We start from the raw sequence: 25,662 nt of genomic DNA on the forward strand, positions 1-25,662 counted from the left end.
CACAAGGAGGTGATATAAGTTACCTTACACTGGTTGTGATTTGTATTGAACTGAACTGAATTTCCGTGTAGAAATAGATTTAATTGTTGATACTATTAACTTGTTATTGAAGAAGGTTGGTTGGTTGACTGTTGGTTTCCTTAGGTAGATATCTATTTTTATTAATGGTCCTGTATGAAAACAGTTATTTTATGCTGGACTAGTGTGGATTTGTCTGAATTGGATCGCAGTGAATTGGCTTGAATTGATCATGTTTGAAAAGTTCCTTGAGATAACTTTATGATGGAAGACTATCGTCAAAACGTGTGAGGTAGGCGTACGATAAAACTAAGTGTCTGATAACAAAAGATGTAAATCAGCTATGAACTGGTTATAATTCAGTAGAATAAGCAGCTGTTTTAACAGGAAATAAATATGGAGGAGAAAAAAAACAACTGGTGGACTTCCATGGAGGAAAATGGAGAGAGACCTTCTTTCTGTTCTTAAATAAGCTCTTAGCTTAAAGTTTAAATGTTTCGTTAAATGGACTGTAATTATATAGCACTTTTCTAGTCATGCTCACCAGCCAAAGCCCTTTACACTGCATGTCCCATTCACCCATTCACACACTCACTCACACACACAGCACTTCCACTGTGACATACTAAATGCTTTTTCCTATCACACACATTTAGACCCCGATAGACAAATCAGATTCAGTGTGTAGTCAGGGAATGCCTGGAATCAAACCACCAACTTTCAGGTTGGCAGACAACTGTTCTTCCTCAAGTTCTGCACAACAATTCATTAATTTGAGTAAGGTGTGTTGGAGCAGGGACACATTGAAAACCTGCGGGACTGCATCCCTTGTTGAGTAGCTCTGCTGTATATGGTGTCTGAGGAAGGACTAATTAAGAGTTTATGTGCAGACAAGCTAATGATCATTAGCTTGTCTGTCTTTGTAGATAATGATTCTCACTTTACAGGGAGGAAAATCTCCATCAGAACCAGGACCGGGATGGTTTGTCATCTGCCTGAACCAGTATGGGTACCTCCAGTGGGTTTGTTGGAAAGATTTTCAACAAATAGAAATATATCTGAGAGCATGAAGTTTCAGATGAGAGATATTACAGTAGCAGAAAAATAATCCCAGACAGAGTTGGGATAATGTCCCAGGAAGTGGTTTTCTGGACGGCCCAGTTCGTTTTCTCTCGCCTTGCAGCAGTTACTTGGTACCTTGAGCTGGCTGGCGTAGTGGCCCAGCTTGATCTTGAGCAGAAAACCATCCTCCCCTCCCTGAAGCTGTGCTTTCTTCTGCAGCTCAGCCACCAGGCTGTCCAGCAGACGTTTGGCTTTGGCTTCATCTGATGGGTTTTCCAACTCCACTGAATCCCTGGGAAAGGAGGAAAATGAAACGTCAGTGTTAGATGGCTGGTATTGGCTATTAAAGTAGGGAAAACTGCAACACTGGCGGAAAAAAGTATAGCTTTCTCACAGCGATCCCAGATCAGACCATAATCAAGGTGAAGTTCGATCAACAGCAGGTTACAATGAAAACTTTAATTCTCAGATCTGTAGTTTTCCATCAGCGCTGTCCAATCTGACGGAATTAGCATGTGTTTTGTTTAATACAGATACGGCCACAGATGACCCAAAACAGCATAAAGATCTGTGACATACCAGGACTGGCTTTCTATCCACTGTGCCAGGTAGTGTCGCACCTCTATGGGGAAGTGCTGGCCGTACAGCGCCTGCATCTGATGCAACGCCTCGCCCTGAAGCTGCTGGGCCTGAATCCACATCGCCATGATGCTCCTGTGGAACGGGAAGAGTTCAGAAAATGACTATTTATTCCAGTTTTACGGAAAAAAAACATGCATCACAAAACATTGAAGACTAAAAAAACTGAGGTGCATTTTTGTCCAGTTTTCTCAACTTTTCTTTTACTGGCCGATAATTTTGGCTAATAACAACATGATTGTTTTAATAACTGTTCTTTTTAGTCCAATTTTTTCAATCCAGTGTCTTTTTCTCTCACATGACTTTTATACACTGTTGACCCAAAAAAAAGTCCACGAAACAAGAAACTGCTATAAATAAATCAAATATCAATATTTTTGCTGTTTTTTCTACATACATCAAGTAGACGGCTGCAGGATGACCTATCTAATATATCAGGTAACTCAGACATTATCTTTTATGATGATATTGAAGAATCTTTATGATAAATTAATAGTGTTGTTTAATAATTGTGAACTTAAGTAAATGTAACATCCTAGTCTCATTCAGATGCAATAAAACTCAAACAAAGAATCTCATGTAAACATTTCTCTGATACGTTGGGTAATGTCAGAGAGGAATGCAGGGCTCAGGACCTAGTCATTATAAAGGAGTGCTCTGAAAAGGGAATTTGGGAAAACTGCATTTCATGAATTTATTGGAACCCCAGCAGTTATATGGGAATGTAAGAAAAGCGTGACATCAGCTCTGTTCACTTTAGAGCTTCTGCCAATTTCTCAATTCTACTGATTCTGACATTAGATAAAAGGTGTCGATCATCAACATCGGCCAATGGCTTCCCGAGTTAATTACCTGTGTAACACCACTTTAAACCCCTAAAACTTTGCTAGATGTCCGAGTGCTTATGTCATCCTCAGTTCCTCAGGAGTGGTAGTGTGTAGCTCTGTGGGGTAAACTGTGATGGATAGCTACCCTTTAGGTCAGGCGTGCCCATGTTCGGTTCTCGAGATCTACCATCCTGCAACTTTTAGATGCAACCCTTCTCCAACAACTTGAATCAGATGTCATCTGCATGTCATTCAGCTCTGCAGAGGCCTGGTAACGAGCCAGTCATTTGATTCAGGTGTGTTGGAGAAGGGTTGCATCTAAAAGTTGCAGGATGGTAGATCTCGAGGACCGGACTTGGGCACCCCTGCTTTAGTTGATCTACAGAAGTTTTCCAGGGATTTCTATCCCTTCCAGGAGGTTTACAATCCAGCCACTAAATATAGTTTTTATTCAGAGACTCTATCTGGTAAATCCACAATGATCCATGAAAACAGCTTTATTTATCACATTTTCATCATAAAAAGATCACTATCACTACTATGTTGTTAAGAGAGCTCTATTTAGACCTGGACATGATGATGAAGCCACTTTCTGTCAGACTTTCCACCAATCAGAGAGCTTAGATTGACGGTAACATCCAATCAGGAGCAGCCAAAGATCAACCAGTGAGCAGAAAGTTCTATGTGTGTGTGAAAAGAAGAAAAATAATGCTCTATGGCTGCAATAAAGCCAAGAAGAAAAAGCAGCTGAGCTGGAGTTGGTTTAGTGAGGATAGCAGGTAAATAGTAGCAGGAATAACTGGAAATGAGGAAAAAGTGGAAACATGGAAATAGTTTCTGTTGTGTGTTTGTTTCAATGCCGATATTTTTTCTCCTGAAAGCCAAGACTTAAGAGGATGATGGCAATAAGTCGTAATTTCACAAGTTTTAGCTTTCTTTTGAGACCCAAGATTAGACATACAGCCCTTGTAGCAATTTATTTGGGGCATGTCATTTTAGACAGTTGGCAGAAAATTGGTCTAATTGAGAAGAGGTTAAGCAGGGACTGATCTGATTCCTGGATTTATTGATTTTTTTTAGTAGTTATGTGCATATAAAGTGATTACAGTTGCAAAGATTCACACCTCTGCTGTTAAAATCTACAGGAACTTCAAAACCAGGCAAAATGATCTGACAACCTTACACAACAGATTTCACACCGTTGATAAGAAAAATATTCCCTGCATTTGGTACACTTATTTACAATTAATTTAATTATTTGCTTAAGATTATAGAACAAGTCCATAAGTTTGGTCACTGCTATTAATCTGAACTGGAATCTAAAGCTAAATGTTTCTTCATATTTACCATCATTACTGTTTCTCTGTTCGGGGCTATTAAACGACTCTACAGTTTAGTTTTACTGTGATTTACGGGCTGAATGAATCCTGCTGCACATCTGCTGCTGCGCAGCTCCAACTTCATGACACTGGACAGAAGTTTCCAGATGTAGCTTAGCCTGGCAGCCTCCCTGCTAACCCACTCCTGAATCCCCAAGCTGAAAATGGCTCCGTGTGTAGCCGAGAGGATGTAAACACGCCGAAAACGGTCAAATTCACCTGGTTTTCTTCTTCCTTTCAGACTAGGCTGTGTAACGCTAGCAAGCTAACGCTGTTCCTCGGTTAGCATGGTGGTGGAGCTGGATGGAGGAACCAAACTTTATTTTCATGCGCCACCACTTCGCCCAGTCCTGGACTTCAACTCACCTTAGGTCGGACTAACTGCTGCAGCTGGAGCAACTTTCAGAACCTCCTCAGTCCGGCTGTCACCATGTCCCGTCCACCAGTGACACTTTTACCTCCTCGTTTCTGCTAAACCAGGTGTTGGTGAAGACAAAACGACCGTTTGTTTAACACAAGAAAAAACACAACTTACGCCTTAAAATGTTTTTAAAACCACACCAGAAATGTCGGAAACAGGAACCTCACCCTGGGGCTCTGTTTCTGTTGTTATTGGCGTTTTTTCTGACTTTGGATTAAGTTCGTATTTTACTGTAAGTGATCTATTTCCGGGTGCAGCGTGAAGGCTGCGGGCGGTTTGGAAGCGCGTGCACCCCCCGCCGCGCGCTGTGCCTTAACCCCTTAAAGCCCGACTCAAGAAAATTTTAATTTCTCTTAATCTGAAGTTTTATTTTTATCTTTAACAAAATGTAAAAAATAAACATAAGTAATAAAAAAATTTGTGTATATTTGCCGTTTAACCCAAAATTGTGTCGTTGTGCGGCGCATCCACTGAGATAATGTTGGTTGTCATCGTTCCCTAGCTAGGGTCCATAGAGCAGGGGTGCCCAAGTTCGGTCCTCGAGATTTACCATCCTGCAACTTTTAGATGCAACCCTTCTCCAACACACTTTAATCTGATGTCTGCATGCCATTCAGCTCTGCAGAGGCCTGGTAACGAGCCAGTCATTTGATTAGCTGCCTTATTCATCTATTTGTTCCAGTGTAAAGACATTTTATTTGGTAATTTTATTTCTTTTAAATACCTGTCAGACCATATACTGTACTTAATATTACTTATTATTTTGTTTTTTGTGTGTGTGTGTGTGTTTTACATATCACCTGCACGCTTCTGCTACTGCACCTGTAAAGCAATTTCCCCACTGAGGGACTAATAAATGTTTCTTAATGTTACTTTTATTATTATTATTAGTTTCACTTTAAACTGTAATCCTAAAATGATATTTGAATCATCTACATATCTCCAGATTTCCGCTACATACTGTACAGAATGATGGGACAGGGAGGATGGTGTTGGTTTAAGTTTATGAGACAAGTACAGTGTATAAGCAGTCTCATAAGAAATTTATTTTTCCTTCATAGGCCTGTAGTCTGTATTTGTGGCTTTTGGAGGCCATGATCCATATCATCATCAAACACAGTATTGAGTCACCTCCCCATAAAATTTTAGCTTAAGAGAATTTTAAATTAAGTTGGTATAGTCTCATCTCAATATTTCTGATTTCTAACTTTATAATTGGTGGCATAAATATTAACCACTATAAACTGTCTCTGATCTGTTTCACATAATAAAATAATTAGTCTTCCTGAATAATCCTCCTTGAACTCAAAACCTTGATTATGCAGAAAGGCCCTTTGCTTGGCGTGTTTCCATGTGAGATCTCTCACAGCTCTGGATGTAAATCTTATGATGATTGGACGTGGTTTGACCCGCAGGTCTTCCCCTGCTTTCAGCGGCCGAGTTGGTGCATGATGACTGTGGAGCTAAATCAGGGTCATAATGTTTGTTAATTTGAAAGAAGTATTTGAAAATGAGAAAATGTAGGCTGAAAATTAAAGTCATGTTTTTACTGTGAACTTTGAAAAGCAAATATTGGGATTTAAAATAAAACAAAATGCATCAAATGTTTTTTATCAATTTTAATTTCAGTGTGATTATTTTTTGTATTTTTCTAAATAAACTTTAATTATAAATTTTATAAAATATAAAGTTTGAGATATTTTCTTTCTTTCAGTTTCAGAGTTTATGTTTTCAGATTAAGAGCTTTCCAGTAAAGGTCAAAACTTTTTCTTATAGTTTCAGATTTTTATTTCACCTTAAGATTTTTTTTTTTTTTTTTTTTAACACGTTCAGATTCCTGTTTTTCAGTTTTAAACTTTTGACCCTGATCTGGCTTGGTGGGCGTGGCTACAGAAGATAGGGGCGTGGACTCATGAGTGACAACTGAGCACAGGAGGCTGATTCTCTCTATCAAGTTGCCTTCAGGAAACATGGAAATTGACAGAATCTACGGAACACCTCCAACACACCATTACCATTAAACTGGCAAAAAATATGATTTTTACCACTAACAAATCTTGATTACTAGAGGTGTTAAATCAACAATGTAAACAATTATTATTATCATAGTAATATGTCAATTTTCACATTTCCTGAAAGCAATGTGATAAAATGAATGACTTCAGCCTCCTGTGTTCTTTGTCACTCATGAGCATAAGTCCACGCCTATCTTCATTAACCACACCCACCACCAGGGCCAAAAGTTTGAAACTGAAAAACATGAATCTGAAAGTGTAAAATAAAAGCCTGAGGGTGAAATAAAAATCTGAAACTGTAAAAAAAAGATTAGCCTTTTATTGAAATAAAACAATAAAATCTGAAACTGAAAGAAAAAAAAATCTCAAACTCGAAAAAATATTATACTGAACATTTATATATATATATATATATATATATATATATATAGAATAATAAAAAATATCCCCTTGAAATTCAAATTGATGTGAACATTTGAAGCATTTTGTTTTATTTTGAATTCAGTTTTTGTTTTTCAAAGTTCACAGTAAGAACATAACTTTAATTTTCAGCTTTCATTTTCACTTTCAAATATTTCTTTCAAATGAAAAAAACATTATAGCCCTGATTTAACTTCATAGATGTCCACTGATGTCACCACTTCCTTGTTCTCTGATTCTGGGACCAGGGCTCTACAGACATCTTTCACCTTTTCTTTAACATTTTCTGAGGCGTTTTCAACCACCCCACCTTTCCTGTTCGTTCGTTCATTGTTCTAGCCCTGATGTTTTGTTCTTCAGCTCCACAATTTTGATAGTCAGATTTCCATTTTCTTGTTTCAGATCCATAACATCAGTATGAATTTAGTTAAGCACTTCACTCATGCTCTCAATTTCAGAAGAGTTGTTTTTGATATTATTTTCCAGTTGGTTTGCCCAGTTGTTGAATTTTTTTGGAAAGGATTTGTATTATGGTGTTCTATACTTTCTTCAAAGTTGGTTCCACCATTGCAGGCGACTGAGCACCTTTTGACTTTTTCTAAGCATGATTCTTACTTAGTATATTGGGTGTAGATTCACACTTTCCTCCATTGGCTGCTTTAAAAGTGTAAAAGTAAGTTTCTTCAATCCTCTGTTTTTCTTTGGTGAGGTCCACTTCTATACTGTCTAACACGAAAATTAGATCTTGGCTTGACATTATGTAAGCTGATTTTTTTTTTTATTAAAGAGCAAGATGACACATTGCTTACTTTCAGACATGTTTCATTACTCCTGCTCCTCAAAATGATTTTTTTCCCTCTTTCCCACTTTTTTTTTATATGGAAACAGGGAGGGGAAGGAAAAAAAAAGAGAAAAAACAAAAGCAAAAAACAAAATTGTATTATATTTGATAACTGAACAAAACTGGGAAAGAGAGGTTTATGTGGAAAAACTGATAATGGAATATTTACCAGGGAGTTTCGAGGCAGAGCGTGCATGTCACTGACCAATCTCCAGGTCCAACAAAACTTTCACTAGTAAAAGGTAGTGACAATAAGGGCACTCGTTCAGTCCTCCTGTCTTTTCAAGACAAGCATATTTAGCCCATTTAGCCCACCGTTTAGTAAATGTATTTTTCTGAAGGCGAAGAGAGAGGGTAAACCTTTCCATAAGGTAAATGTAATTTACAATATCAATCCATTCCTATATCGTGGTTATCAGAATGTTGAATGAAAAGTCATCAGCTGTCCTGACCTGGAATTAGTGAATTTCCTAAGAATAAGGTAGAAAACTGCATAGGTAGGTTAACTTTGAATAGGCCACTTAAAACTTTATGGAAATCTGTCCAGAACTCAAGCTGATCTAACTGATCTAACTTTCAAGGACAGTTCATAAAGTCAATAAACTTTTGGTCACGTAATTTCAGCAACACTTTCATGGTCCTTGTGATAATTCAGCTTCGGGGAAAAATTCCTGATGAAATGTCTTTAAAATTTTATAAACATTCCTGTAGCCCACCTTTACCAAACGAAAAACATGCTAACAGGGTTGTGGCGGCTACAACTAACCGCTTTGAGTGTGTGTAGCTGTGTGTGTGTACGTGAAAGCGTCAGGAAGGCAGAGAGAGAGAGAGAGAAAGAGAGAGAGAGACAGAGAGTCAATCAGATAGAGAGACGGACAGTGAGTCAGACTGACAGAGACAGTTAGAGGGACATAGAGAGAGTCAGTCAGATAGACTGAGAGACAAAGAGAGTCAGCAAGACAAAGAGACAGAAAGTAAAACAGACTCAGTCAGAGGAAGGGTGAGAGTAAGATCATATTGCCAGAGAGTGGAAGTAGGACAGCAATAAAGTTGGAGACAGAAAAATTTAGTCAGAGAGGCAGAGTAAGACAGAGAGACAAATATAAAGTCTAACAGACAGAGACAGGCAGAGCGGTGGAGCGTCAATGACAGATTTTGAACAATAAATGAATATTTTGGGGTCCTGAAATGCTGACAAGACCACTTGTCAGCATTATGAACAGCCAAGCGCTTGCCAGGCCTGCCGTGACCCGGATTCGAACCGGGGTTGCTGCGGCCACAACGCAGAGTACTAACCACTATACGATCACGGCCACTTTGAGCCTCTGTGTGTGTGTGTGCGCGTACGTTTGCATATACATCTGTGCGCTCGTATGAAGGTTACCCTAGCTTTGTTCAAAGCTGCTTGGTGTGGCTGGCCCACCTAAGCTCCCCTCTCAAGGCCAATTTCCTGTACCCACCAATATAAGAGAGGTCACTAGGAAAAGTCAGAATGGATGCCTAGGGAGGAAGCCATGCACTCTGTGCAAAAGATGTACACCTTGGATGTGTATGGAATACATGGTTGGGCTCTGTCTTCAGCTGGACAAGAACTGCTTTGACACCTGCTGCTGCTGCTGAAAAAACGCCTATACATTTAGAAATATATAAATATTCTACATGGAAACTGAAAGCTCTAAGCAAACGAAACAGTTTGTGATGATGAAAATGATGGTAAATTGAATTTCTGTAATCTCAGAATTTTTGTTTATGTCATTTTGAATTGTTTGTAAAGTTAAACCTGATGGAAATTCAAATCCGTTTTTTCACTGTATTGAAATTACATGCTATTATAAGCATTTATATAATGTAAAAATGACAAATACTTACCATATTCTTAAGGTCACAGCTGTCCTTGAAAATGGGCAGAAAATTTTACAAAAAGGACATTTTCTGACACTTTTATTGAAAGGAAAAACAAAAATGGACCAGGCGGACTGCCATAAGTACAGTACTTAAAGGGTTAATGGCACTCCATCTAAAGGTCCTCACTCCACTGGTCCCACAATCAAATTTTCCATTTGTTTTTTTTGTTTGTTTATTTTTTTTTCAGAATCTGAGGTGACAACTTCAGTTGGGCTGCCACCTAGTGTTGAAATGTAACATAAAGTTTCATCTAAGTCCAGCAGAAATGGTGGCTCTCACTCTGCAGGTTATTTGACTCAGTCCTCACATTGATGCTTAGACACAAATGTGTGTGTGAGCGCGCGCCGCGTGCCTGTGCATGCGTGTGCTCGTATGGAGGTTACCCTATTGATGTTAGTGTTAACACCATCAGGTTTGCTGGATGGTATATCTGGCTCTGCTGCATATGCATGGGCTTGTATTGAGCATAAAGGTAAAGCAGAGACAGACATAAGAAGTGGGAGTTGAAAAAGGTGGAGCTTAGCGGTAGGGAAAGAAGGATTTCTTCTAGCGCTGCAAGAGCACCCCTGTTGCATGAAGTTTTTTATTTGTGTTCTGGGGTACACTCAGGTGAGAGAAAGAATTAGGCAGAGATTTCTTTCCAGTCATACCCACGAGCTCAAGTGTGCTTTTTACGAGCTAGCCAGGAGTTGAACCTAGAATCTTCTGATCCGTAGTCAGACGCGTTATCCATTGCGCCACTAGCCCTGTGATCACAGATTCTACAGTTTCCCTCGCTGCATGCATAGAGCCTGTTGGGAGGCGTTTGACGGTTGTGTGCAGCCTGCTTTGAAATAGGAACGAGCACTAGCATTGTGTGGAAACAAGTGCAACAAGAAAAGTACATCCTTCGAGCCGGAGTTGAACCAGCGACCTAAGGATACCTATTAGTCAGCACCTACAGTCCTCCGCTCTACCAACTGAGCTATCGAAGGTCAGGAGCAGCTCTTTTCCAGTCACCCCAGAGAGAGAGAGTGAGGTACACAGAGCGAGCCATTGTGTTAGGCAGAGAGAGAGAGAGAGAGATAGAGACAGAGAGAGAGAGAGAGAGAGAAAGTGTCAGGAAGAGAGAGAGAGAGAGAGTCAGTCAGATAGAGAGACAGTGAGTCAGACTGACAGAGACAGTTAGAGGGACATAGAGAGAGTCAGTCAGATAGACTGAGAGACAAAGAGAGTCAGCAATACAAAGAGACAGAAAGTAAAACAGACTCAGTCAGAGGAAGGGTGAGAGTAAGATCATATTGCCAGAGAGTGGAAGTAGGACAGCAATAAAGTTGGAGACAGAAAAATTTAGTCAGAGAGGCAGAGTAAGACAGAGAGACAAATATAAAGTCTAACAGACAGAGACAGGCAGAGCGGTGGAGCATCAATGACAGATTTTGAACAATAAATGAATAAAAGAAAATTTTGGGGTCCTGAAATGCTGACAAGACCACTTGTCAGCATTATGAACAGCCAAGCGCTTGCCAGGCCTGCCGTGACCCGGATTCGAACCGGGGTTGCTGCGGCCACAACGCAGAGTACTAACCACTATACGATCACGGCCACTTTGAGCCTCTGTGTGTGTGTGCGTGCTCGTACGCGTGCATATACATCTGTGCGCTCGTATGAAGGTTACCCTAGCTTTGTTCAAAGCTGCTTGGTGTGGCTGGCCCACCTAAGCTCCCCTCTCAAGGCCAATTTCCTGTACTCACCAATATAAGAGAGGTCACTAGGAAAAGTCAGAATGGATGCCTAGGGAGGAAGCCATGCACTCTGTGCAAAAGATGTACACCTTGGATGTGTATGGAATACATGGTTGGGCTCTGTCTTCAGCTGGACAAGAACTGCTTTGACACCTGCTGCTGCAGCTGAAAAAACGCCTATACATTTAGAAATATATAAATATTCTACATGGACACTGAAAGCTCTAAGCAAACGAAACAGTTTGTGATGATGAAAATGATGGTAAATTGAATTTCTGTAATCTCAGAATTTTTGTTTATGTCATTTTGAATTGTTTGTAAAGTTAAACCTGATGGAAATTCAAATCCGTTTTTTCACTGTATTGAAATTACATACTATTATAAGCATTTATATAATGTAAAAATGACAAATACTTACCATATTCTTAAGGTCACAGCTGTCCTTGAAAATGGGCAGAAAATTTTCTGACACTTTTATTGAAAGGAAAAACAAAAATGGACCAGGCAGACTGCCATAAGTACAGTACTTAAAGGGTTAATGGCACTCCATCTAAAGGTCCTCACTCCACTGGTCCCACAATCAAATTTTACATTTGTCTTTTTTGTTTGTTTATTTTTTTTTCAGAATCTGAGGTGACAACTTCAGTTGGGCTGCCACCTAGTGTTGAAATGTAACATAAAGTTTCATCTAAGTCCAGCAGAAATGGTGGCTCTCACTCTGCAGGTTATTTGACTCAGTCCTCACATTGATGCTTAGACACGAATGTGTGTGTGAGCGCGCGCCACGTGCCTGTGCATGCGTGTGCTCGTATGGAGGTTACCCTATTGATGTTAGTGTTAACACCATCAGGTTTGCTGGATGGTATATCTGGCTCTGCTGCATATGCATGGGCTTGTATTGAGCATAAAGGTAAAGCAGAGACAGACATAAGAAGTGGGAGTTGAAAAAGCTGGAGCTTAGCGGTAGGGAAAGAAGGATTTCTTCCAGCGCTGCAAGAGCACCCTTGTTGCATGAAGTTTTTTATCTGTGTTCTGGGGTACACTCAGATGAGAGAAAGAATTAGGCAGAGATTTCTTTCCAGTCATAACCACGAGCTAAAGTGTGCTTTTTAAGAGCTAGCCAGGAGTTGAACCTAGAATCTTCTGATCCGTAGTCAGACGCGTTATCCATTGCGTCAAGGACATAGCCTGTTAGCCTAGGTAAGACTACCACGAATGCGGGAACGTAACCCGAGATCGCGAGTTCGCGTCCCGCCTTCGGCAAGCCCACAAATACGCGAAAATGACCAGATGCTGCCAGAGAAATAAACATATATATACACCCATGTAAAAACGTATTCGTGTACACACTTGTCCACGTGCTTACACAACATATTACTTTGAAATATTTGTCCCTTAACCATGCCTTTTGTAGTGTTTCTAATGTTTGTTTATAATGTAATGATCTTGCAATTAAATAAAAATAAATAAATGAATAGATAACCTCTACTGCATTAATTTAAAAAGAATAGCAATGCCACATTCTTGTGACCTACATATTTTTTATTTCTACAAACATGTATATTAGTCCTATTGCATTAGTGCTATTTATTTTCATATTTAAATATTTTTAATATTATTTATTTTTATTCAATTTTTATCATGTATTAGTCCAGGTTGCATATCACTGTTCTCTGTGTGTGTATATATATAAGTATATACACACTAGTTTGGGGTATACTTATTTATATATACATATATATATATATATATATATATATATATATATATATATATATATATATAAAACATTTTTAAGAAAGACAATAAAGAAAGAATTTAAAAAATAAATAAATATCTTTAATATACAGAAAAAAACTATTTACAAATGGAGCAGAAACAAAACAAATAGAAATCACAATAACAATAGTACCCATAAATCTCCCCCAAAAACAAGTATTAAATAGAATAAAAAATATCAATCTTTAAAATAGGTATAAAATAGGATTAAAAAAAATAAAAGTCTTTGCCACATGACAATAATAAATTAAATCACACCGAACTGACAATAATAAATTAAATTAAACTGAACTGACAATAATAAATTAAATTAAACTGAACTGACAATAATAAATTAAATTAAACTGAACTGACAATAATAAATTAAATTAAACTGAACTGACAATAATAAATTAAATTAAACTGAACTGACAATTAACTAAACAAAAAGCAGATTTGCAGCGTACTGTGTACTGAAACTGCAGTACTAAGTGTTCCTCATTTTCTGCTTTATTTTTTTTTCTTTTGCCATACTCACGTTTCTCCAGTAAAGCCCTCCACTCCTCATAGGACTGAGTCTCAGTCTCTTCACAGTACCAGTTACCGAAATACTGCCGATGTGTTGGTGGCTTCCTGTCCTTTTGGCACTTGCTGCAAACTATTATGTCTGTCTTTTTTGAGTATTTTCGTTTTGCAATGCCTGCCTGCTCTGCCTCCATTTTTCTGCGTCTGTACTGCTGAGTGGTGTAAGGAACAGCTTGTGGTGTTGACTGTGTGGGAGATGATGGTGGTATGGGTATATAAATGGGTGTGTTTGCAATACTTGACAGTTTAGGCATTGCTGGAAGCCGGGGTACCATAATGGGCAGAGGAGCAGGTGGAGCAGGCTGAATAAAAACAAATTGCTGTGGAGTTGCCTGATGTTGTGGCCTCCCTTTCAGCTGGGCCTGCCCAGCAGTGTTCGGTGGCAGAACAAAAAGGTGAGGCTGAGCCAAAGTGCCAAAAGCAACCGATTGTCCTTTCTGCAGGGCAGCCGGAAGTTTTGCCGGGGCTGCCATGGGTGCTTGTTGAGCTGGAATACCCTGTTTAAGAATGTCCCGCTCCTGTGCCTTGCACCGCCTGCAGTACCTATGAAAACACAAAATAATGTATATGAAAACCAAAGTTTTCACATAGTATAATGCACAAAAAAATGAGATCTTCCTTTTGATGTGATTCACATATATTTTCCATGAGGCCCCAGACTGGAATATGTAATCACGTCTCATAAAGAAAGTCTCATAATTAGTGGTCAACAAAATCAGTTCTATGCAAAGCGTAAATATGTACATATATATAAATCAAACTCACCACTGTGAAACTGTAGCAGCGTTTACTTCAGGCAGCTGGATTGTGGTCTCACTCATCAGCCTGGCATTTGTGATGACGCACTCCCTGATGTTTTGTAAGCACGTACCACCACAGTGTATCTGGACACCTTCGTTCCCTCACAGCGGACAGTGCTTGGGTATATGGCAAACAGTTTCACAAAAACAGCCTCAACCACTCTGTTGCAGTCGGGCCACTGTGCAGGACTGTGATTCCCAATGAAACTCCTGTAGTAAAAAATTATATGTGCAAAAAAAGTATTAAGAGTGATGTGTGACTTACAATATATTTGACTTTTTACATTATCCCGATATTGTGTTTTCTTAGTTTAACTCACCTTTTGGTGCTCTCCACACCTGGAGCCACGATCTTCTTTGTGGCCCGGAATCGTCCCTTACTCAGACTAGGTTGGTGACGTGATGGGTACGCAGTTTTCCTTTTATCATAATCTCCCAACGCCTGCCACAGAGCGATGATCTGACTGCACTCCTCTTGAGTCAGTGCAAGACGGTGGTCTCTTAATCCAACCAAGAAATCGACCAAATCCTGCACTGCTCCATAACCTTCAACATTGTCAGGGCCAACCGAATCCTACAAACAAAAAAAAGGAAAAAAAGAACCACTGATGAGACATGAGAGCAATGCATAACAAGCAAGCCAAATTGTTCTAACATTTGTTTATTAGGTAAATGACTTCTTACATCACATGAAGAGGAGTGTGCAGGCGGATCTGTTTCTGCTGATGCTTTTTTAAAAAAAGAGAAGTATTTAGAGTAAAACATATCTTGACACATTCGTAGCAATTAGGAAAGTGAAAAATGAGAAAAAGTTCTGTAAAACTCACCAGACATTTCAGCAGCAGAAACTGTTGCTGTGGAATGGGAGAGCAGGGGAGTCACAGCAGGTGAAGGAGTTGCAGATGCTGATGTCGAGGTAACGAATGACCGAGTCACAGGTAACGGGGGGAAAATGGTCACGGGGGAAATGGGAGGCACAGAGGAAGTAGTCTGAGGAGCTGGGGCTGCTGAGGAACCAAGAGCAGCTGCAGATGCTTGTGAGGCGAGAGCAAGTGTTTGCTCTCCCTGTAATGTGGGCACTGTCAAGTCCTGAAATTCCTCCGGTTCTGTGAAGCCTTCATCTACCTCTACTTCAGCAGTCTCAGACTCTTCAATTGCTGTTTTGTAGTCCTGCAGCACTCTTCCCGTTTGCTGGTAGAGGTACTCCACACCAATAAGCTCACCTTCCAAATGACAATAAAAAAAAAAAAAAACAAAACAAAGAAAATACACAAAACAGCATAAATATTAAGATGAAAGTATTAGTTGAAGAAATAAATAAACAGAAGATTATATAATAGTACTCAACCTGTGTATTTTCTTGGCCCAACATAAGGGATGATCCTCTCGCCCAGAACATCCTCTGCTAAGGTGTTAGCAGCATGACGGAGCAGATGGTTGTATGAGCATGACTGTTCATCCATCGATGCCGCCACAGCCCGGTCCTCGTTCCATCTTGACAACCCATCCAAAAGATAGGCCTGGAAGAAGACATCACTTGCCAGCGTACCTATAAAGTAATTCAGAAAACAGAGAATAAAAAATATTTGTCAAACATATTGTTACTATGGTATTGTTCTATTTACAATCACAAGAAGACTTGTGTATAATGTAATTCTTCAGGATCTATGTTATATTTCAATGTAGTCACAAAATGCCTTGGTAAATAAATTTATGACAATGTTTACCAGGGATGAAACGGTTCAGATGAAGATGAAAAGACTCCTGTGATGTTGGACCTCGGGCACAGCGGTACATCGGCAGACGGTGACCTCCCTTCAGGACAGTTCCCGTCTGCAAGTAAAGCTGAATCCCTGGAGGATCCTGAATGCAGGCCACGTGTTTCTTCTGGGATTTCAAGATTTCACTCATTCTTGCTGAGTTTATCAGTGGGACTCCAAGAGTGTCACGACCATTGTCCCCATCCAGGGCCTGGATAAGCTTTTCAATGAGGCTCTGTGTCTCCTGAATGCCACGGGTTGTCCTCTTGCAGTGCAGGGCTAGCTCACTTCGGCTGATAGACCGGAGTACATCAGCATCAGAAGGTTCTCGCCCTTTAGCTGCTAGCTCTGCATGTTTTGCTATCTTAAGAGCAGTCAGGTCCTCTTCGTCCCACATAAAAATACAGTGGCTGAGGCGGCCCATGAAAGTGGCATAAAGCTGGTGAGAATCAGTAGTGCAGCCCACCGCAAACCGCCTCATGAAGTGCCAAATGTCAAGGCGGATGTTCAGGTGTTTCCACTCTTCAAGCATTCTCCTGAGAAAGCTTTTGCCACAGCAGTCTTTGTCAACATAAAGCACCTCAGGAGGAGGTACTCCAGCCATTCTGTATCTCCTGACCAGCCCTTCTATCATCGGCCCGAGACCAAATCCTTCGCTGGCAGTGAGCACAGACATTATGACCTGTCCGTGCTCATTTCCAACATTTGTGACCCATGTCGCAGTGCCAAAGCTCCTCCCTGCAAGTTTGCGTGCAACTTTTTTGGTGGAGTCCATTTTTAAAATGCGGCCAAGGTGGGATGTGATGGATGCCTTTATTTCTTCCAGTCTCTGAAGAACATCTTGGGCATACACCTGCATCAGCCACCTGTGCTTGGGTACAGGAAGCATGGTAGGTGCGGGTGAAAATGTCACAGGACTGATCAGACCCTTCTCCACGGCACTCTTAATACCCCTGCAGTCCGTCAGGTATTGCACAGTCTTTTGCAGCCAGATTTCAGAGTGACGCTCTTGCAGCTTCCTTTGAATTTGACTGCTGCTGTTTCCCAAGCCCCTCTGGCGCATCAAACTCACAACCTCAAGATCACAAGCAAGTTTGGATGTTAATATGCAGGGAAACTGCATCCTGTGGCCAACATCGAGCTGTGATACAATGCCATGACTCCAACTGATGACCTTCCTCTTACATCTGTTGCAAGCAAGATATTCAGATGCCATAAAATATATAGTGCCTACACTCACCACCTGTCTGATCTTCTGATGCAGACCAGCTGAATACAGGAGCTCTTTGTGACAATTTGAATGAGGACACATCAGCTTTACTTGCCACAGCTTTCGAGGCATCCAGAGGAACAGAGGATGGCCAAAGTAGTTCTCTAGCTGAGGGACATTTTTGGCCTGCAATGGTATCTGTGGAGGATACCACCAAAGCCTGTCTACTCTGCTGAAGTCCAATTCAGGAGTTCCCTGTGTTGTCCACTTGAACAGAGCCTTTGAAATCCACTTCTGGTCTACTTCACTGAGTGTCTTAATCCAGCCAGCTGGAAGACATACTTTCTTTGCTACAAAACAAGAAATATGCAAACACAGATGAAAAATTAAAAACAAATTTCTACATATGAAAATTCTGAAATAATATTTTATACATAAATGCAAAAGGAATTTTGACTAACTTGTCATTTGGGCCTTTTCCCATCTAATGACCTCTGCCAACAAAGTGGTGTCATCAGGCTCAGACATAGAGTGGGCGGGGGCAGAGGAGGGTCCTGGGACTGGGACTGCAGACGTGGATTGAGTTTCCTCCACAAAGGCAGAGGAGGGTCCTGGGACTGCAGACGTGGATTGAGTTTCCTCCACAAAGGCAGAGGAGGGTCCTGGGACTGCAGACGTGGATTGAGCTTCCTCCACAAAGGCAGAGGAGGGTCCTGAGGCTGGAAGAGTGGATGCAGGGGGGTGACTGACGGTAGATGAGGGCTTGGTATGTGACTGCGTCAAAGCTACACAAAAAGAAAACAAAAAAACAGAAACAAACAAACATAAAACATCACAACTACTGAATGGCAGTTTAATAATAAAATGTAATCCATACAATGACATGTTTCCTTACATGGTTTGACTTTACAGGGTGACACCAGCCTTTTCACCATCTTTGTCAGGTTTTGCTCGCTTGGCATCTTCTTGACCAAGAGAGAGGACAGGGAAGCTGTAGAGCAGTGTTTGAGAGGAGAAGGCTGTGATGGAGATCTCTGAGCCGAACCCTGCTGCATGGTGGATGGAGATCTTTGAGCCGAACCCTGCTGCATGGTGGATGGAGATCTCTGAGCCGAACCCTGCTGCATGGTGGATGGAGATCTTTGAGCCGAACCCTGCTGCATGGTGGATGGAGATCTCTGAGCAGAACCCTGCTGCATGGTGGATGGAGATCTCTGAGCCGAACCCTGCTGCATGGTGGATGGAGATCTCTGAGCAGAACCCTGCTGCATGGTGGATGGAGATCTCTGAGCCGAACCCTGCTGCATGGTGGATGGAGATCTTTGAGCCGAACCCTGCTGCATGGTGGATGGAGATCTCTGAGCAGAACCCTGCTGCATGGTGGATGGAGATCTCTGAGCAGAACCCTGCTGCATGGTGGATGGAGATCTTTGAGCCGAACACTGCTGCATGGTGGATGGAGATCTTTGAGCCGAACCCTGCTGCATGGTGGATGGAGATCTTTGAGCCGAACCCTGCTGCATGGTGGCTGTCTGCTGGGACGCTTTACCAACATACTGCTGTTCCTTCATGGCAATGGCAATTCTGCCTGAAGGAAAGAGCTCCACATACTCCCTGAAACACTGTTTATTGTGTGCGTGTTCTCTTGAGTCTTTGCTGCTGCCTGTGGGATCCCTCTTCATTGAGCCCACGAGGTAAGCAGCATACCCGAGAGCATTCTCCAGAACCCACTTAAAGGTCTGTCCGTGGAAAACACCAAACTGGATTTCGAAGAAACCCAGCAAATGCTTTCTGTTGGACGGATCTCCTTTTTGCTGCAGCAGGGCACTCCGAGCCTTATCCACAACAGTTTCTGGGGACAAGGGTCGCATCCATGGCTTTCCTTGGTTAGCCTTTTTAATCTCCATTGCCTCAGTGGAGTCAGATAATTTCAGGCTTCCATCAGCACGTCTAAAAAAGCGGGGTTCCATCTGTTCAAAGAAAATAAAGAAATAAATCAGTAAAATCAGTAAAATTTCAGCAACTCTGCTGCTTAGTTGTAATAAATAAGCAAATTATTATGTATTATAAATAAAAATTTGCAGACACTACATATACACAGTGACTTACAATTAAAGTGTTATTTCTACTACTACAGTTAACTTAAAAAGGGCAACTTGTAAAAAGGTTTAGCTGCAAACCTCAAATCAATTTAAATAAGTGCTGAACTATCTATTTATATTTGCCCTGTGAAGGGAAAATAACAGAGCAATGAATGAATGAATGAATGAATGAATGTATAATATACACCCATCTACAAAATAAGGGTAATATATAAGTTTAGGTTAGTTGCCAAATTAACAGAGCTAATGTAAGCTACTGTAAGCCCGCTAAGTTACTATAGTAATAGTGACCGTGTCCATCCAAAAATATACATACGTCTGTTTGTAACATTACGTTCATTGATGAACTAAACTAGCAAAATATGCCGCCTGAAAATTTATTTTACCACTTAGCCAATACTTCAACAATGGCAGACAGTGGGTTAAAGTGCGAAAACAACCCCAAGAAAATAACCTGAGTGGGGGTTGGGCCAGGTAGTAGTCTCGTTATTACTAGCGTGGATATAATTTAAAAGCTACCGCTAGACAGTCACCCCAAGAATTGATACAAAAAGTGTATAGATACGGTATGTTAAACGTACTTACCTCGTAGATGTCAGTATGAAATTGAGCGACGCTGTAGAAAAATAAATGTATGCTACTTTTGCGCTCCAAGTCCGATTCCGCTAGCCAAGAATGAGGGGAGTTCTCTGATTGGTCCATTCTTGGTAGACGTGGGCGGGACTTCAGACCGGTCCCCCGAGATGCGATTGGTGGATGAGCTCAATTCTTGGTCAATTCTTGGTTACAAGCCAACAGGTGATTGGCCATCACTACCAAGAATTACCAAGAATTACCTCGACCTACAAGGGCCCTGGAGCGCCACTGGAGACAGAAAAATTTAGTCAGAGAGGCAGAGTAAGACAGAGAGACAAATATAAAGTCTAACAGACAGAGACAGGCAGAGCGGTGGAGCGTCAATGACAGATTTTGAACAATAAATGAATAAAAGAAAATTTTGGGGTCCTGAAATGCTGACAAGACCACTTGTCAGCATTATGAACAGCCAAGCGCTTGCCAGGCCTGCCGTGACCCGGATTCAAACCGGGGTTGCTGCGGCCACAACGCAGAGTACTAACCACTATACGATCACGGCCACTTTGAGCCTCTGTGTGTGTGTGCGTGCTCGTACGCGTGCATATACATCTGTGCGCTCGTATGAAGGTTACCTTAGCTTTGTTCAAAGCTGCTTGGTGTGGCTGGCCCACCTAAGCTCCCCTCTCAAGGCCAATTTCCTGTACCCACCAATATAAGAGAGGTCACTAGGAAAAGTCAGAATGGATGCCTAGGGAGGAAGCCATGCACTCTGTGCAAAAGATGTACACCTTGGATGTGTATGGAATACATGGTTGGGCTCTGTCTTCAGCTGGACAAGAACTGCTTTGACACCTGCTGCTGCTGCTGAAAAAACGCCTATACATTTAGAAATATATAAATATTTTTTGTTTGTTTATTTTTTTTTCAGAATCTGAGGTGACAACTTCAGTTGGGCTGCCACCTAGTGTTGAAATGTAACATAAAGTTTCATCTAAGTCCAGCAGAAATGGTGGCTCTCACTCTGCAGGTTATTTGACTCAGTCCTCACATTGATGCTTAGACACAAATGTGTGTGTGTGTGTGTGTGCGCGCACTGCGTGCCTGTGCATGCGTGCGCTCGTATGGAGGTTACCCTATTGATGTTAGTGTTAACACCATCAGGTTTGCTGGATGGTATATCTGGCTCTGCTGCATATGCATGGGCTTGTATTGAGCATAAAGGTAAAGCAGAGACAGACATAAGAAGTGGGAGTTGAAAAAGGTGGAGCTTAGCGGTAGGGAAAGAAGGATTTCTTCTAGCGCTGCAAGAGCACCCTTGTTGCATGAAGTTTTTTATTTGTGTTCTGGGGTACACTCAGGTGAGAGACAGAATTAGGCAGAGATTTCTTTCCAGTCATACCCACGAGCTAAAGTGTGCTTTTTACGAGCTAGCCAGGAGTTGAACCTAGAATCTTCTGATCCGTAGTCAGACGCGTTATCCATTGCGCCACTAGCCCTGTGATCATAGATTCTACAGTTTCCCTCGCTGCATGCATAGAGCCTGTTGGGAGGCGTTTGACGGTTGTGTGCAGCCTGCTTTGAAATAGGAACGAGCACTAGCATTGTGTGGAAACAAGTGCAACAAGAAAAGTACATCCTTCGAGCCGGAGTTGAACCAGCGACCTAAGGATACCTATTAGTCAGCACCTACAGTCCTCCGCTCTACCAACTGAGCTATCGAAGGTCAGGAGCAGCTCTTTTCCAGTCACCCCAGAGAGAGAGAGTGAGGTACACAGAGCGAGCCATTGTGTTAGGCAGAGAGAGAGAGAGAGAGATAGAGACAGAGAGAGAGAGAGAGAGAGAAAGTGTCAGGAAGAGAGAGAGACAGACAGTGAGTCAGACTGACAGAGACAGTTAGAGGGACATAGAGAGAGTCAGTCAGATAGACTGAGAGACAAAGAGAGTCAGCAAGACAAAGAGACAGAAAGTAAAACAGACTCAGTCAGAGGAAGGGTGAGAGTAAGATCATATTGCCAGAGAGTGGAAGTAGGACAGCAATAAAGTTGGAGACAGAAAAATTTAGTCAGAGAGGCAGAGTAAGACAGAGAGACAAATATAAAGTCTAACAGACAGAGACAGGCAGAGCGGTGGAGCGTCAATGACAGATTTTGAACAATAAATGAATAAAAGAAAATTTTGGGGTCCTGAAATGCTGACAAGACCACTTGTCAGCATTATGAACAGCCAAGCGCTTGCCAGGCCTGCCGTGACCCGGATTCGAACCGGGGTTGCTGCGGCCACAACGCAGAGTACTAACCACTATACGATCACGGCCACTTTGAGCCTCTGTGTGTGTGTGTGTGTGCTCGTACGCGTGCATATACATCTGTGTGCTCGTATGAAGGTTACCCTAGCTTTGTTCAAAGCTGCTTGGTGTGGCTGGCCCACCTAAGCTCCCCTCTCAAGGCCAATTTCCTGTACCCACCAATATAAGAGAGGTCACTAGGAAAAGTCAGAATGGATGCCTAGGGAGGAAGCCATGCACTCTGTGCAAAAGATGTACACCTTGGATGTGTATGGAATACATGGTTGGGCTCTGTCTTCAGCTGGACAAGAACTGCTTTGACACCTGCTGCTGAAAAAACGCCTATACATTTAGAAATATATAAATATTCTACATGGACACTGAAAGCTCTAAGCAAACCAAACAGTTTGTGATGATGAAAATGATGGTAAATTGAATTTCTGTAATCTCAGAATTTTTGTTTATGTCATTTTGAATTGTTTGTAAAGTTAAACCTGATGGAAATTCAAATCCGTTTTTTCACTGTATTGAAATTACATACTATTATAAGCATTTATATAATGTAAAAATGACAAATACTTACCATATTCTTAAGGTGACAGCTGTCCTTGAAAATGGGCAGAAAATTTTACAAAAGGGACATTTTCTGACACTTTTATTGAAAGGAAAAACAAAAATGGACCAGGCAGACTGCCATAAGTACAGTACTTAAAGGGTTAATGGCACTCCATCTAAAGGTCCTCACTCCACTGGTCCCACAATCAAATTTTACATTTGTCTTTTTTGTTTGTTTATTTTTTTTTCAGAATCTGAGGTGACAACTTCAGTTGGGCTGCCACCTAGTGTTGAAATGTAACATAAAGTTTCATCAAAAGGCTCTTTCCGACTGTAGGAACCTTTTGCAGTTCCTATAACCTTTTCAGGAACCAGACCGTTTTTTCGCGCATTCCGACATACAGGAACTAGGGACCAAAGCCCCCAGTTCCTATAACCATTTTAGCTCCTACTCCGAAGCAGGGTCTGAGCGGGGTTCTATAGGAACCCTACTGACGTAGGTGTTTGGTGACTGGTAGCTACGCCCCTTGCCAGATTTCCGCATTTTGTGTCCCCGCCACATTTAAAAAACAAGGTTGCACATACGGACAAAAACAACAACAGAGCAAGCGATAAATGGACCGACGAGGAGGTCGAAGCTCTTCTGACCGTCTACGCCACAGAGGATTTTCAGAGAGGTTTTGAAGGTTCGCAGCGAAATATGAAAATATTCCTGACGATCAGCTCTCAGTCAGAGAACGCGGGATAACGCGAAGCAGCGCACGTAGAAAACTCACACAAGACTACAAATAAATTAAGAACCACGACAACCGGAGCGGGACGAACCGAAAAAAACAGTAAATTGGACAGCTTGTACCACCGACATGTTTACTCCGTCAACGCCGCAGCAAATGACTCCTGCGTGCGGCAGGAAAAGCCAGTGTGATACGCAGAGCATATACACACATGTATACGTTATTTTTGCTCTGCTGTATTCACTATAAAAAAATAAATGACTTTGTAAAGAGTCTGAAGTTTTCAGTTTGTGTCTGTTAGATGTGCTTTGGCCACATCTATAAAATATTAGCTAATAAAAATATTGAGTAGTTATTAACACATCTATAAAATATTAGCTAATAAAAATATTGAGTAGTTATTAACTTATCACAGCTATGAAATATTAAATAATCCATCTTTGGCCGCTACGTTTTAAGTCTTATCCCTGGGTGTAAATTGCATTAGTTTATCAACTTTATAATATGCTCCATGTCACAGAACGAAGTTTATCATGTTTAACCAAGATCTGACACAAATTACACACCTGTAAACATTTCACCACCCTTTTTATATTTTCACCTTCATCTACGCTAAATCTGTGTGACTATGTCCTCATAATTCTAAACCATAAGTCAGTCACAACCAACCCTTCAGTGACGGATTACTCCTTCACCTTTCTACTGATGATTCCATAAAACACACAAAGCTTAATAGCACATGATGAGATCTTTATTTTACACATAACAAAAAAAGAAAAAAAATTAAATGAAATGATGCATTTTCTATGGAACATTTTCTCTTTAAATGTGTACATGTATACATGTATGTTCTATCTGTCGAACTTCCAGAACATGATGCTTATTATGAAGAGGTGTGTTGTGATTAGCTGGAAGGCAGCAGGTAAAACATCCAGGCTGTTCTCCATCTCCTTCAGTATCTGCAGCAGGTGGTTGTGTCCATCCTCTCCAGTGCAGCTTCAGGCGGCCACAGATGTATTGAAATGTCTCCCTGGACATACAGAAATTCTCTGTCCACTGCTCATCGGTAAAATTGAGAACAACCTTTTCCCCACTAGTTATCAGCTTTGCTCCGGACCAGCCGGACGGTGAGGAGTTCAATGAGCTGCAGCAACGTCTGAAACGCAGAACACGAGTTACAATAAACCCGCCGTCTGAAATATTTACTTATTGTAACCTGCTCAACACAGACAGTAGAAAACCATCTGAAATGTTTACTCATAAGACACATATACAATCGCTGCATGTTTAATAAGTTAAACTTACACGTCGTCTCCTTTGTCTGCGGCGGATCTCCTGCCGCTGGATTCTTCATCTTCTGACTTTCAGGAGCCTTCCAGCCTCGACGTGAGACGCCTGGTTGTATCGTCCATCAGTAACTTCTCCATCAAGCAGAGCATGAACACTACGATCTCTTCCTTCTCCATATTAGCTTGCCGTGTTGTTTTGTTTTTAGCGGGTTTTGTTTTGTTGTTATGTGGCGCTAAAGTCACACGTCGCTGTCGCAGACGTATGCGTCACATCGGTCCCGCTACCGCCCCCAACTCATGTGCGAATGCAACATGAAACAGTTCCCCTGGAGAAGGGCCGTTCATAGAACTAGGACAGTTATTAGAACTGCGTTCTTAGAACTTCTCTGTCGGAATGCGCCTTAAGTCCAGCAGAAATGGTGGCTCTCACTCTGCAGCCATGCACTCTGTGCAAAAGATGTACACCTTGGATGTGTATGGAATACATGGTTGGGCTCTGTCTTCAGCTGGACAAGAACTGCTTTGACACCTGCTGCTGAAAAAACGCCTATACATTTAGAAATATATAAATATTCTACATGGACACTGAAAGCTCTAAGCAAACCAAACAGTTTGTGATGATGAAAATGATGGTAAATTGAATTTCTGTAATCTCAGAATTTTTGTTTATGTCATTTTGAATTGTTTGTAAAGTTAAACCTGATGGAAATTCAAATCCGTTTTTTCACTGTATTGAAATTACATACTATTATAAGCAT

At 41.2% G+C, this 25,662-nt stretch overlaps 1 protein-coding gene and 8 non-coding genes across 14 annotated transcripts in view; all 9 read right to left on the reverse strand.

Annotated features, from left to right (window-relative positions):
• Nucleotides 1-4,632, reverse strand: part of LOC121632586 (signal transducer and activator of transcription 5B-like) — a 36,362-nt gene extending 31,730 nt beyond the window's left edge. The window contains exons 1-4 of one of the 6 annotated variants that reach the window (XM_041974202.1): nucleotides 4,514-4,632; nucleotides 4,292-4,393; nucleotides 1,660-1,794; nucleotides 1,216-1,372 (exon numbers count right to left, since the gene is read on the reverse strand). In XM_041974202.1, coding sequence (XP_041830136.1) covers nucleotides 1,216-1,372; nucleotides 1,660-1,787 — 285 coding nt within the window. In that variant the 5' untranslated portion in view covers nucleotides 1,788-1,794; nucleotides 4,292-4,393; nucleotides 4,514-4,632. Of the gene's footprint in view, nucleotides 1-1,215; nucleotides 1,373-1,659; nucleotides 1,795-4,291 lie in introns of all 6 variants that reach the window. The other 5 variants (XM_041974203.1, XM_041974205.1, XM_041974204.1 and 2 more) reach the window with 5 other exon arrangements.
• A 4,231-nt stretch (nucleotides 4,633-8,863) lies between these two features.
• On the reverse strand, nucleotides 8,864-8,935 carry trnah-gug. The gene has a single exon. It is a non-coding gene; the product is annotated as a tRNA-His (tRNA).
• A 1,266-nt stretch (nucleotides 8,936-10,201) lies between these two features.
• On the reverse strand, nucleotides 10,202-10,274 carry trnar-acg. Its single transcript has one exon. It is a non-coding gene; the product is annotated as a tRNA-Arg (tRNA).
• A 138-nt stretch (nucleotides 10,275-10,412) lies between these two features.
• Nucleotides 10,413-10,501, reverse strand: trnay-gua. The gene is given in 2 exon segments: nucleotides 10,413-10,448; nucleotides 10,465-10,501. It is a non-coding gene; the product is annotated as a tRNA-Tyr (tRNA).
• Nucleotides 10,502-11,039: 538 nt separating this feature from the next.
• On the reverse strand, nucleotides 11,040-11,111 carry trnah-gug. Its single transcript has one exon. It is a non-coding gene; the product is annotated as a tRNA-His (tRNA).
• A 9,418-nt stretch (nucleotides 11,112-20,529) lies between these two features.
• trnah-gug lies at nucleotides 20,530-20,601 on the reverse strand. The gene has a single exon. It is a non-coding gene; the product is annotated as a tRNA-His (tRNA).
• Nucleotides 20,602-21,465: 864 nt separating this feature from the next.
• trnar-acg lies at nucleotides 21,466-21,538 on the reverse strand. Its single transcript has one exon. It is a non-coding gene; the product is annotated as a tRNA-Arg (tRNA).
• A 138-nt stretch (nucleotides 21,539-21,676) lies between these two features.
• On the reverse strand, nucleotides 21,677-21,765 carry trnay-gua. The gene is given in 2 exon segments: nucleotides 21,677-21,712; nucleotides 21,729-21,765. It is a non-coding gene; the product is annotated as a tRNA-Tyr (tRNA).
• Nucleotides 21,766-22,283: 518 nt separating this feature from the next.
• On the reverse strand, nucleotides 22,284-22,355 carry trnah-gug. Its single transcript has one exon. It is a non-coding gene; the product is annotated as a tRNA-His (tRNA).
• Between the last annotated feature and the right edge of the window lie 3,307 nt (nucleotides 22,356-25,662).

This window comes from Melanotaenia boesemani, chromosome 21 (genome assembly GCF_017639745.1).
Source record: "Melanotaenia boesemani isolate fMelBoe1 chromosome 21, fMelBoe1.pri, whole genome shotgun sequence".
Classification (NCBI taxonomy): domain Eukaryota; kingdom Metazoa; phylum Chordata; class Actinopteri; order Atheriniformes; family Melanotaeniidae; genus Melanotaenia; species Melanotaenia boesemani.